This window comes from Thalassophryne amazonica, chromosome 1 (genome assembly GCF_902500255.1).
Source record: "Thalassophryne amazonica chromosome 1, fThaAma1.1, whole genome shotgun sequence".
In the NCBI taxonomy this organism is placed as follows: Eukaryota; Metazoa; Chordata; class Actinopteri; order Batrachoidiformes; family Batrachoididae; genus Thalassophryne; species Thalassophryne amazonica.
In genome coordinates this window covers 26,300,044-26,314,425 of record NC_047103.1, presented here as the reverse complement: position 1 = coordinate 26,314,425, position 14,382 = coordinate 26,300,044, and the positions used below count along the sequence as shown (strand labels likewise).

General features: G+C 40.2%; 1 protein-coding gene across 1 annotated transcript in view; it reads left to right on the top strand.

Moving 5' to 3' along the window:
• The window catches only part of LOC117508425 (collagen alpha-1(XV) chain-like), a 207,121-nt gene extending 195,149 nt beyond the window's left edge, over nt 1-11,972 (top strand). The window contains 10 exon segments of the mRNA XM_034168536.1: nt 2,700-2,725; nt 3,270-3,368; nt 3,539-3,683; nt 3,804-3,877; nt 4,185-4,313; nt 6,483-6,530; nt 6,636-6,698; nt 6,941-7,138; nt 8,439-8,554; nt 8,640-11,972. Of these exon segments, the coding sequence (XP_034024427.1) occupies nt 2,700-2,725; nt 3,270-3,368; nt 3,539-3,683; nt 3,804-3,877; nt 4,185-4,313; nt 6,483-6,530; nt 6,636-6,698; nt 6,941-7,138; nt 8,439-8,554; nt 8,640-8,841 (1,100 nt within the window). The 3' untranslated portion in view covers nt 8,842-11,972.
• Nucleotides 11,973-14,382: the final 2,410 nt, after the last annotated feature.

The window sequence follows — 14,382 nt, the reverse complement described above, 5'->3', positions numbered from 1 at the left end:
TTGGTCGTTCCACAGCTGGGTGACGCCCCTCGGAGTCCATGACGCTGGCCGAGATATCCTGTTATGAAAGTGTAGTGACACCGACCCACAACAGGGGGCGCAAATGAACGGTCAATAGATGAGCCACAAATTAACAATTTAATGTTGTGAAGGAGCACAACGAACATACAGACAATCTCAGAATAAGATTACAGTCAATCCACAAAGGTGATGTGTGGGCAGGCTCGAGGATAGAAGACGTCTGTCCTGAGAAGAGCCGGAACCACACGATTTCCGCCGCCACCGAACCTGGTGAATACTGGAGCCGCCAAGTCCCGAATTCCCAGGTGATCACCGTCCCCGACTGTCGGATCTGGTACTGCTGGCGAAGAACAAAGACAGTCAAGTGTGGGTGTGTGTACACCCAATCAATCAATCAATCAATTTTTTTTATATAGCGCCAAATCACAACAAACAGTTGCCCCAAGGCGCTTTATATTGTAAGGCAAGGCCATACAATAATTATGTAAAACCCCAACGGTCAAAACGACCCCCTGTGAGCAAGCACTTGGCTATAGTGGAAGGAAAAACTCCCTTTTAACAGGAAGAAACCTCCAGCAGAACCAGGCTCAGGGAGGGGCAGTCTTCTGCTGGGACTGGTTGGGGCTGAGGGAGAGAACCAGGAAAAAGACATGCTGTGGAGGGGAGCAGAGATCGATCACTAATGATTAAATGCAGAGTGGTGCATACAGAGCAAAAAGAGAAAGAAACAGTGCATCATGGGAACCCCCCAGCAGTCTACGTCTATAGCAGCATAACTAAGGGATGGTTCAAGGTCACCTGATCCAGCCCTAACTATAAGCTTTAGCAAAAAGGAAAGTTTTAAGCCTAATCTTAAAAGTAGAGAGGGTGTCTGTCTCCCTGATCTGAATTGGGAGCTGGTTCCACAGGAGAGGAGCCTGAAAGCTGAAGGCTCTGCCTCCCATTCTACTCTTACAAACCCTAGGAACTACAAGTAAGCCTGCAGTCTGAGAGCGAAGCGCTCTATTGGGGTGATATGGTACTACGAGGTCCCTAAGATAAGATGGGACCTGATTATTCAAAACTTTATAAGTAAGAAGAAGAATTTTAAATTCTATTCTAGAATTAACAGGAAGCCAATGAAGAGAGGCCAATATGGGTGAGATATGAGATATGTTACCTAGTAACAATAACAGTGGGAATGCCACCTCCACCTCTCACTCAATATGCTGATGAATTTACAGTGATCCCTCAGAGGAAAAGAGTGCCGTCCTGCACTCACTCAGCCTCCACAGGAAGAGGGACCGGTACTCCTGCAAACACTCACAATATACAGCTTATAAGTAAACACAAATGGCTGAGGATATTACCTCCAATGAAGTACGATATCTCGGCGATGAGGTGGAGATGACGTCTAGGTTTTATGGAGTGCGATGATGAAGAATGAGTGACAGCTGTCAGGTATTAATGAGTGACAGCTGTCACTCCCGGCTGTGTCCGTGGCGGCAGCGCCCTCTCGTGCCCGAAGCCCGCACTTCAGGCAGGGCGCCCTTTGGTGGTGGGCCAGCAGTACCTCCTCTTCTGGCGGCCCACACAACACTCCTGTCTTGATTGATGACAGATGTTTTCCACTTTCCTACATTTTCATCTAAGCGCTTGTAAATCAACAGTGCGCCACAGCATCTGCTTTCACAGATGGCTGGTTGAAACTTTCACAGATGCGACTGAGACCAATAAACTACAAAACCCTAAACTAAAATGTTCAGCAGTCTTGTCCACAAAGCCATCTCAATCAGGTAATGAGCCAAGAACCTCAGGCAGTCTTGAAACGTGTTGATGACGCAACAGATTTATCGTTCACGGGACAGGAAAATTATACAACAAATTTAAAAGGCAGTGATCAGAACTTACAGGTGGAAGAGAGATTGTATTCCAGCAGCGGAAACTACATGATCACCAAAATCATCAGGTACTAAAAGACTTTAAATTATGGCAAGAAGAGTGGAGTAAAGGATCTGGGTAAAGGTACAGGCTGGTAAAAATGGAAAAATGAACAAAGCTTTGTAGAGTGAAAGCACTAAAATAATTTTACATCTTCAGCAGGAGAGGCCTGTGTTTTATGTTAAAATTCAAAATGTAAATTAGACCATACTGATAATGACTCCAAACTCACATTAATAAACTATGCAAACTTCCAATAACACAATAATGAAAGAAAAAGCAAATAAATGTATGCTTGGTGGTTTATATATATATATATATATATATATATATATATATATATATATATATATATATATATATATATATATATATGTATATATATTATATGTATATATGTATATATATATATGTATATATATGTGTATATATATATATATATATATATATATATATATATATATATATATATATATATATATATATATATATATATATATATATACATATATGTATATATATGTATGTATATTATATAGTTCTTCCAGAGGGGGCCATGTAAACCTGCTGACTTCTTTGTCACCTTTAGAATACAAAGTATATTTCTGTTCCAATTCCAATTTCACTTACATTCAGTTGGTTTCTTTCTCATTGGCAGTTATGGCCTGACGTTAAAAAAGATAGTCACAAAGTTATTTTTGAATTAATTTTATTATTTAGCTGTTATATATTTTTTCCTTTTGTTTTCTCTTTTCTAGATGCATTTTATTCCAGAGGAGATTGGGTAAGTTTCAAACACTATCGTATGTGAAGGGTTTGATTGTGGAAATTGAGATAGCTGCAAGAAGGAGCAACAATTTCCCATTGTCACAACGCATTGGCGTGCCACTTTATTTCTTCATTTTCACACAATTCACAGACCTTTTATAACAGCTCAGCCCTGCACATTAACCTCACAGGAGGTCTGACTGGAAAAATGTCACAGGGGGTTGAGACAGCTTGTCGTATGCATAGCAATGCATACGACATTGGTAATTACCCACACAAGGGGCTGAGACAGGAAACATCAGTATGCACACCTCGGCATGTTAACACCTGCAGAACAGAGGACACACTCTAAACACTGGTAGTGACACTTTGGTATGTGCTTTGCACATCTGGGTGTGTTACCACATACCAAACAGGAAACACACTCGGTATGGTGAATTATGTCCATTACATGTTGAATGTCCACTACATTATTCTGTTTAATTATGGTTTCATGTGCCATGTAACCCAAATTTTACCTGTGAATATTTGTGTGTCTGTGCCTGGGTGTCGGATTGTAGGGCTTAACAAGTGAGAAGGGCATCAAAGGGGAGAAAGGAGACAAGGGGGATGCAGGGTTGGCTGGGCAACCAGGTATTCCAGGCAGACCAGGCCCCGTGGTGAGTCACCATTCCAGAAATACAAAATTACTTCCATCTTTATGCATGTATCGGTTGTTGTTTTTTTATACTGAAATGAAAATGTGGTAGATAATCAGGAAAAACCATCACTGCCTTTTCAGTAATGTCCAAGAAAATCCATTCAGTAACTGCTTTCCTGGATATTTCAGGGGCCCAAAGGAGAAGCACTGCTTGGGCCTCCAGGCCACCCAGGTGTGCCAGGTTCACCAGGTATCCCTGGATATGGTAGGCCAGGTCCTGTTGGCCCTCCTGGGCCTCCTGGACCCCCTGGACCACCCTCAAGATATGGCTCAGGTACAACGTTTTGTGTGAAGTTGTAACAGTTACAATCTTCTGGCAGATGACAATAGACTCATTATAAGAAAAATGAAAAGAAAAATAAAGCAGGTATGAAAGATATTTTTGTTGTGACAGCTGTGACCATTCCTGGACCCCCTGGACCTCCTGGGCCACCTGGACCTACTGGGGCTTTGGCAAACTCAGTATTGGTAACTTAGCCCACTGGCTATATTTTTTTAACAACATACCATGCAAGTGTATAATTATCTTGTAATTTACTGGTTACATGTCAGGTTTCAGTGACTGTTTAACTGAAATTGCAATCTAATTCTAATTTTGTTTCATATTGTATATGGTTCTACCAAACAACTCTACAAAGTATCCAAACAGACATTAATTTTTGACGATTATCACCTTTTTGTGTAGTTATTACTTTAAAATGAGTGATACCAAATTGTCAGATTTAATTGCAGCTGAGCGGAATTGGATTTTTTTCCTCTACCCCTTGTTTTGCAGCTGAAAAAATTTTCTTCTCGTGAGAGTATGATGCAGAACACCGTAAAAGATGCAGAGGGAACGCTCATGTACATCTCAGTGACAGGAAGTCTCTTCTTAAAGGTCTCCCAAGGATGGAAAGAGATCCCGGTACAGACATCCACTGCTGCACATTTATGTTTGTGAATCTCATATTTAAAGGGCACTCCTTTAAAATTAAAAAAAGGAAAAAAATCTGGGCTCTAATTTTAGATGTTTTGGGATAATCTAACCAAATGAATCTGTGCATTCTTGATTTAGAATGAGAAGACCATCATGGCCTAAACGGATAATTAATGTAATGCCCTTGAATAAGCTAAAAAATCAATAGAGGGTTTTCATGTGACGTATCGGTCACGTCATTTTGCGTCCCGCGGCCATTCTGGATTACGACGCGGTGGCCGCTGTGATATGCTACATGCATTTAGCGAACAATTGCAGAAGCTTCAACAATGGTCAACTTTTGTGCTGTCGTCGGTTGTTCAAACAGAGGTGATAAAAATGAGGCAGTTCGCTCATTTTACAGTCTACCAGCAGTTATTGTGCATCAAGCAGTGGAGTTTTACGAGCTTTCTAAGCGACACAGAGACCTGACTCAGCAGATCTGAAGGAAGCTTTAATATGGCCAGAACCATGCAGACCGCCCGGAAGAGCGCTCCAGCTACCGTTGGTGTGAAGAAGCCTCACCGTTACAGGCACGGCACCATGGCGCTGAAAGAGATCCGCCGCTACCAGAAATCCAACAAGCTGCTGATCCACAAGCTGCCCTTCCAATGCCTGGTGAGAGAAATTGCTCAGGACTTCAAGACCAACCTCCGCTTTCAGAGCTCTGCTGTGATGCTCTGCAGGAGGCCGTCGAGGCTGATCTGGTCGGCAGCTTCCTCCATGATGTACAATGGCGAAGTGGAAACACCAAAAAGTTCACAATATCGCAATGACACTGTCGGCCATTCCGTTACATCACCACTAAATTCACTATCTGGTATAAGATACGGATCCACTGAACCAACTGCTACACATCTATCACGATAAATAGCTTTATCTCGAGGGTTTACGCAGGGGTGGCCAAGTTTGGTCCTCGAGAGCCACCTTCCTGACACTATTAGATTCAGATTCAGAAAACTTTATTGATCCCAGAAGGCAATTCGTTTGCAGCATTCCAGAGCAGTTCTCGCATACACACAACATACTACCATCTTTGTTGTCTCCCTGCTCCAACACACCTGAATCCAATGAAAGACTCATTAGCAGACTTTTTTAATGAGCCTTTAATGAGTCTTTCATTGGATTGAGGTGTGTTGGAGCAGGGAGACAACTAAGAGTGTCAGGAAGGTGGCTCTCGAAGACCGAACTTGGCCACCCCTGGTTTAAAGCATCATAATAACTGTACATTCTCTTCATTTTTCTATCACGCGCCAGCCTCCTTGTAATCCAGAATGGAGATGGCACTTGTCCTGCATCAAATTAGTCACGTGATTGAAAACCCTCTGTAACTCACTACTTGTCAACACTGAACGGGCAAAAACATCATGAGAAATATCTGGTAGCATAGCGAGGGTACATGTGGAGGATAAATGAGCCAATATTTACCACACTAAATGTAAAGAAACCTTTTAAAACAACCCATTATAGGGTTAGCCAATTACCTTAGCCTAGCCGTCCTTCCCTGGCGCTGTTCAGGACTGAGGCATTACAAGATGACGGTGTCTTACAGAACGAGTCAGTCATGGGCAGATGACTTATAATCACTCAGTAGACAGCAGTACCAAAGGATGATGGCTCAGCTAAGGTAAGTACATAACCCTATACCAGTTGTTATTTTAAATTTGGTGAAGTTAACTTGCACATTTATTTTTTAACATTTTTGCCTTTTCAGTGGTGACAGGAAGTGGTTTACTCTAAGTATTTTTACATTGCCCTGTGCCATTAAATGAACTAGTCCGTTAGCGTTCTAAATCCATAATGTGCCGATGGTCCCATGTGAAAAGATGAACCCAAAGAAATCTAAAAATTGACCCTAGATTGAAAATCCCAGTTTTACCCTTTAAGTCAGACTTTTTAGCATGGATGTTGTGTAATTTTACAATCTGACCAGCTGTGTAGCCATTTTTGTGACAAAGGGAACATCCAACAACCCTACCTTTGTGGAATTTATTTCAGCAGCATAACAAATTCAATTATGTTTGCTAATTATTGATAGATTTGTCATTGTGTGGTTGGTGGCACAGAGCAGAAAGACAACATATGCTCAGTCTTAATTAGTCTGTTTTGTCTCCACAGCTTGGCAGTTTGATTTACCACTCCAGTAACATAATTCCACAAGATGAGGTATTAATATTGTGTTTTTATGAGGTATTGTTTATGGTAAATAATTGTTATGGTATTGTGTAGTCTTTTCATTAAGGTAGCATCTCTATTTATCTTTTCATTTAGCCTCAGCTTGCATATCAGTTGACTGGAGACACGATGGAGCGAATACATACAGTTAAAAGAAGGGTGAGTTTCTGATGGAATGTTGAAACAAGTGTTATACACTGTGTTATAATGTGTTTTGCCTGCTGAGGTGATTGGTTGCAAGGAAAGCCTGCAGTGTCCCTGCCCTTCATGGCACATGATTGCCCACCCCTGGCCTAGATGGTTATCAACATGGACCCAGGGCAGTGCCGTAGTGTGATGATGCAGTGATGTACCCTCTCCTACTCTTATTAACACCAATCATGCTGTTCTTCTTGCTCCAGCTCAACCTTGTGGCCTTGAACCAGCCGCACTCAGGAGATATGATGGGGCTTGACACCGCTGACCGTATGTGTTACGAACAGGCTAAGGCAATGGGTTTGATGCCAAACTATCGGGCCTTCATCTCTTCCCACAGACAAGACTTAGCCCATGTGGTCTACCCTGGTTTCCGGGAAACCCTGCCTGTTACCAACCTCAGGGTAAGTCTGCTCCTCTGCTGTTTGCTCATCACGTAACTTTATTATTATCCATGAACCCTGTTAACCCCCAAAACTTGAATCAGTTGCAAATCGTGAATTATCCGCAAACCATTAATTGCAAAATGTGAATACTGAAAAAAATATCTCCCAAAAAGTGAACGCAGGTCTCGCAAAACGTGAGTGGGGGTCTATAGCCGGTGAGGTGGGGAGATGATTGGAGCAGCTCTCGCTTCTGGTGTCAAGCGCCCGGCCCCACTGGGTGTGTCCCGCTCCGGGGACAGTGTCAGGTGAGGAGTTTGACTGGGACGGTCCAACTGTCAAACTCACAGAGGACAGAAACCTCCCCCTCTGGTAAACGGCTCAATAATCTTAAGAGAAACGTTGTAGAAAAACAAACACCACTAGTTTCTAACCTCAGGAAGGTAGACAATGAGCTACAACCTTATTTTTATTCATTATGAACCGTCCTCTGAGCTGAAAAAATAATACTGACCTGAACAAGCAGACGACGGAGAAACGGAAGCTTAGGGACCGTCTACAAAGTGCAAAAACAAGACACCAGAAAAATATTCAATAAATTCAGGTGTGGTGTCATCGAATTCACTGAACACATCAGTGGTCTCCTGCTGGTTATACTACAGTACAGCACTCAGTTTGGAAAAATGTCATTGTGCAAAACTTTGGAGATTTTTTTATTGTTTAAATTTTCAATACTGTCAATGTTATATGGTGTAGTGACACAAAATTTTCTGCACACATCAGTGGGAAAATGTGCAAAAATGTAATTTTAGATGGGTTAATGTTATTGATCATTTTATGACTTAATTTAATTGTTAAAAAAATCACTAAAATTAATTTTTTGCGCATTTTTCCAAACTGAGTGCTGTGGTATAACCAGCAGGAGACCATTGCGATCAAGATTTCCTGCAGTAATTGATCTGTAAACTGAAATTCATAAACTACTTAAATGTAAAAAAAAAAAAAAACTCTCTCACACACACACACACACACACACACACACACATATATATATATATATATATATATATATATATATATATATATATATATATATATATATATATATATATAAAATGAAAGATATTCATGTTTTGTGAGACCCGCGTTCACGTTTTGGGAGATATTTTTTCAGTATTCACATTTTGCAATTAATGGTTTGTTGGATAATTCATGAGCTGTAGCTGATTCACGTTTTGGGGGTTAACAGCCCCTTGTTCCAGTGGTGCCATAATTACTGTAGCATCTGATTTGATGTATTGAGTCATGTGTTTCTTATCAGGGAGATGTGATGTTCAGGAACTGGCGGGAAATTTTTAATGGCCACAGGGGGCCAATAAATACCAGGATGCCAATCTACTCTTTTGACGGTCGAGATGTTCTCGCAGATTCCTTCTGGTCTGTAACTTTCATTGACTGCCTCCTTCTTTGTGCTATTGAACACTGTGTCACTTCCTTCAACTTCTTGATTTCTCTCACTCAGGCCTCAGAAGAGCATTTGGCATGGCTCCACCAGCACAGGTCATCGGATAGTAGACAAACACTGTGAAACGTGGCACGCTGACCATGTATCATTGATGGGCCAGTCATCGAGCCTGACCTCAGGTCGACTTCTTGGCCAGCAAACACGAAGCTGTTCCAATCAGTACATCGTTCTTTGCATTGAGACTCATAAAAACCCTTAAATGCCCCAATACCTCTCAACAAGGAACCTGCCCCACCTGCCTTAAACGATCAGCGCTCTAGAAAACAAGCACAATGAGCGTATTGATACTAAAACCCGCAAAGGATCGTTCACTTTCAGCATGTCCTGTGGTGCTACATGGACTATATTGTGGTTCTCAAACAGAAGACGTTGCATTCTTTTAGGACGATCCTACTTGTGCCCTCTTCAGCCATTGCTGCAACCAAGGAGTGTTTGAGTAAAGTAAACCCATGTGAACCTGGTGCTTGAAATGGAACTACACTGCAAATCTTCAGCAATTATCATCTTCATTTGTGCCATGAAAGGTATCGTTCTTTGGGTTTTCTAACTTTGACCTGGTGGCACATATTGTTATTAGCAGGACACAGGCACAGGACGCTCAGCAATAGTCCTGAAAAATGTCTTTCTCAAGCCAAAAAAAAAGTTCTGGAATATTTAACCAGAATGCATTAGTGTAAAAACTGTGCTCAATAGTTTTTTGTTATTCATTGGAGAAACTAAAGCAGACACGGGGGCTGCTTGAACATGCAACTGTGATGAAATGTGGCAGGGTTTTTTTTTTTTTTTTAACAATTTTTAAGTCTTTTGTGATTGAGACATAAAAAGTGACTTATGAAAGTGTCATATTTATGTTTACACTTGTCATTAAAAACTTTTCATTATTGTGCAGGCAGGTTTTAAGACTAGAACCCATGGAAGTTCAGGCAAGTCCATAAGTATTTGGGAAATTTATGTAATTTTGCCTCTGTGCACCACCACAATAGGGTTGAAATGAAACAATTAAGATGTGCTTCTATAATTTTAATTCCAAGGATTTAACCAAGAAAATAAAGGGGGGGGGGGGGGGGTAAAATTATAGCCGGGGCGTCACCAGGGATTTTGGGCCCCATGAAAAGAAATCTTACTGGGCCACCCCTGTATTATTTTCTCATTATTATAAATGTATTAGGGGCCTCTCTGGGCCCCTGCCAATCATGGGCCCCAAGAATCCTTCTCCTTATTCTCCCCTTTTATGCACCCCGAATTATGGTAATTGACATACACAGTTCCTTTATTTTCAGAGGTCATAAGTAATTGGACAAACTAGATGTAAGTCTTATGAATACAAACCATCACTTTTACACAAACAGTATGATACCACTGTGGTAAATCTGCCTGAAGTGGGCAGTTCTCTGAAATGTGACCATGCACCAAGGGGACTGGTGAGGGAAGCCACCAACTCTGAAGCAATTATAGTCATCGGTGGCTGTGATTGGAAAAACTGTGCATTGTGCATCTTTTGTCTGTTGCACAAGCAATCACAGCATCGTGGTGAAATAGCACAGGGAAGTATTTTAATTCTAGAAAACAGCTCAAATCTGTGCTTGTGTCTCCCAGGCAGGGGTGCCGAAAAGGGGAGAATAAGGAGAAGGATTCAAGGGGCCTATGATTGTCAAGGGCCCAGAGAGGCCCCTAATACAATTGTAGTACTGACAAAATAATATGGAGGGGGGTGCCCCAGGAACATTTCTTTTCAAGGGGCCCAAAATACCTGGCAGCACCCCTGCTACCAGGTGCCTGTACCTGAACGTTCCCATTTTCTTTTTACGAAAAAGCTTTCTCTGTTCCACTGCACTATGATACTGGAACCACAAGCCTGTACCTCCACTGGAGTTGTTTGGGTGTCTTGGTGGCTTCCCTCAGGTGTTTCCTTCTTGCACTGTCACTCATTTTTGAGAACTGCCCCAGACAGATTACCATACAGTACCACAGTATTCATATTTCTTAATGATTGTCCAAGACTGTCCAAGTCTAAGACTGAATCAGTCTTGGACTTCATTAAGTCTAAGACTGATTCAGTGACTTGGAAATGGTCATGTATTCATCCCAGGACTTGATTTAATGATGATTTAATATTTAATAATAATACTTAATTATACTTAATACATTTTTCATCAAATTACTTGGGGGATCTGAAAATTTAGTGACTATGTACAAATAGTTATGATTTTCAAATGGGTAATGCAACTTTGTTGTTGAACACCTTAAATTAACATGAAAAAAAAATTGCTCCATAAGCACATCATAATTGTTTCATTTCAACAGTATTGTGATGGTGTACAGAAACAAAATTACAAAAATGCTCAGTGTTCAAATACTTATGCACCTGACTACATATGTGTTCAGTTCTGAGTAACACTTTGTGTACAGTATTTTTAAATTTTTTTATTTTTTTTAAACATGCAATAAGAAATTACTGGACAAAGCTGAAAGGGTACACCGAGCAGAAATCTAGAAAGAAATGAGAAAAATCACCAGGGAAGTTACAAATGTACACTTGTACACACACATAGTGTTAGTTTTCCTCAAATGCAAATTTCTTTACAATAATTTTGCACCAGAATAAAGTCTTTGTGCACAAAAACCTAAAATGCAACATTATATGAAAAATTAAGACACAAATATAATAATAATTCCATAAGAATAATTTCTCCTACAATATTTGAATGACCAAACAATCAGTGACAGCCAAAGTAATGTCTGTTTTTGTTTTATTTTGTGTGTTGTTGTGTTTTTTTTTTGTTTGTTTTTATTTTTTTTAGGGGGGGGGGGGCACTGTTTATTTTTCACTGTTTTGAACTTTGTCACATTGTGTTTCATAAATGTTGAGATCTCACCTTTTTGCAGCTCGTTCCCTCAATAGGCTATTTAATTTAAACTCAATGATTTATTTATGCCATCACAGCACATAGCAATAACTCAGATGATTAAATTTAAGACTGTAATTTATCGTCTTTGTTTGTTTATAAAGTGTTTCTTCTCACATTTGCCTGTCCCTTTTTTGTACAGTGTTCTTAAATATTTGGTTTGATATGGGACCATTCACGTGGCAATAATAGTTGCAACAGATTAACACACAGACACACACGTCTTCACACACATTTGCAAGCACTGTTGCTACAATAATGGCCCCATACTTTCATACATTCAGAGATTTTTCTTGAATGTCAACAAATGTATAGAAGCTCCAAAGAAAAATGCAATATAGTTTCATAATGATTTTTTTTTAATACAGAAAAAAAGGCAAAAAATTAGAGCTGGTGTTTTGTATAAATATTGGTGCTTGATGAATAAAGTTTTGTTTTTCAAAATCTTTGACTGTTATTTCTTCCCCCATCCATATAATGCTTTATTCTGTCTGAATTACAGGTAATTTGTAATTATTGAGGTTTAGACACCTTAATGTATGCAATAAGGATATCAAAAGCATGTACATACAGAGGAAAGTATTTGAACACCCTGTGATTTTGCAAGTTCTCCCAGTTAGAAATCATGGAGGGATCTGAAATTGTCATCTTAGGTGTATGTCCACTCTGAGAGACATAATCTAAAAAAAAAAAAAAAAATCTGGAAATCACAATGTTTGATTTTTTTTTTTTTTTAATAATTTATTTGTATGTTACTGCTGCAAATAGGGATTTGAACACCTGTGAAAATCAATGTTAATATTTGGTCCAGTAGCCTTTGTTTGCAATTACAGGGGTCAAACGTTTCCTGTAGTTTTTCACCAGGTTTGCACACACTCTAGCAGGGATTTTGGTCCACTCCTCCATACAGATCTTCTCCAAATCTTTCAGGTTTGGAGTTTCAGCTCCCTCCAAAGATTTTTTATTGAGTTCATGTCTGCAGACTGGCCAGGCCACTCCAGGACCTTGAAATGCTTCTTACAGAGCCCCTCCTTAGTTGGCCTGGCTGTGTGTTTGGGGTCATTGTCATGCTGGAAGACCCAGCCATGACCCATCTTCAATGCTCTTACTGAGGGAAGGAGGTTGTTTGCCAAAATCTCGTAATAAATGACCCCATCCATCCTCCCTTCAATACGGTGCAGTCATCCTGTCCCCTTTGCAGAAGAGCACCCCCAGAGTATGATATTTCCACCCCCATGCTTCACGGTTGGGATGGTTTTCTTGGGGTTGTTCTCATCCTGTAAACATGGTAAGTGGAGTTGATTCCAAAAAGCTCTATTCTGGTTTCATCTGACCACATGACCTCCCATGCCTCCTCTGGATCATCCAGATGGTCACTGGTAAACTTCAAACGGGCCTGGACGTGCTGGCTTGAGCAGGGGGACCTTGCTGCCCTGCAGGATTTTAAACCATGACAGCATCATGTGTTACTAATGTAATCTTTGTGACTGCGGTCCCAGCTCTCTTCAGGTCATTGACCAGGTCCTCCTGTGTAGTTCTGAGCTTTCTCAGAATCATCCTTACCCCACAAAGTGAGAACTTGCATGGAATCCCAGACCGAGGGAGATTGACAGTCATCTTGTGTTTCTTCCACTTTCTAATAAATAATCTTAACAGTTGTTGTCTTCTACCAAGCTGCTTGCCTGTTGTCCTGTAGTCCATCCCATCCTTGTGCAGGTCTACAGTTTTGTCCCTGGTGTCCTTAGACAGCTCTTTGGTCTTGGCTATGGTGGACAGGTTAGAGTGTGATTGATTGTGTGGACAGATGTTTTTTATACAGGTAACAAGTTCAAACAGGTGCAGTTAATACAGGTAAAGAGTGCAGAATAAGAGGACTTCTTAAAGAAAAATTAACAGGTCTGTGTGAGCCAGAATTCTTGCTGGTTGGTAGGGGATCGAATACTTATTTGCAGCAGTAACATACAAATAAATTATTTAAAAAATCGTACATTGTGATTTCTGGATTTTTTTTGGGGGGGGGGGTTTAGATTATGTCTCTCACAGTGGACATGTACTTGTGAAAATTTCAGACCCCTCCATGATTTCTAAGTGGGAGAACTTGCAAAATTGCAGGATTTTCAAATACTTATTTTCCTCACTATGTGTGTGTGTGTGTGTGTGTATATATATATATACTAGTGCATCCAGAAAGTATTCACAGTGCTTCACTTTTTTCCACATTTTTTTAATGTTACGTTATTTCAAAATGCACAAAATTCATTTTCTTCCTTCAAAATTCTACCCAAAATATCCCATAATGACAATGCGAAATAAAGTTTTGAGATTTTTGCAAATTTATTAAGAAATAACAAAAAACAAAGAAATCACATATATTCACAGCCTTTCAGATCTTCAATTGTATTGAAAGTCTGAAAATAATCAGAATAAGGTTTGTTTAGTCGCACTCTTCCTCTTGCTTTGTAAGTTTCCAGAAAATTCTTGTGATGTTCATCTGTTAAACATAGCACGTTAAACTCAGTACTAATGATTACTGTGTTTACGTGTCTGATTTCTTACCCTGATGATCGTCAATCACGTACCTCCACTGCCACACTCCACTTATGGCAGTGTGTCGACAGCGGCTCAGAAGCCAGAGGGATCAGATAAGTTCAGCTGGGAAGTTTTTAAACATCCTGCTGTCTTTGGCTTCTAGAAATGAGACAAACAATACGCTCATTAAAACAAGACATTAAATAATACCACTTGAACATCCAGTGGAGATGGAAAGTTCACACACACCTTTGGGCTTTTAAACATTTCTATTTTACAAAAAAAAAAAAAAGGACATTTGGTGA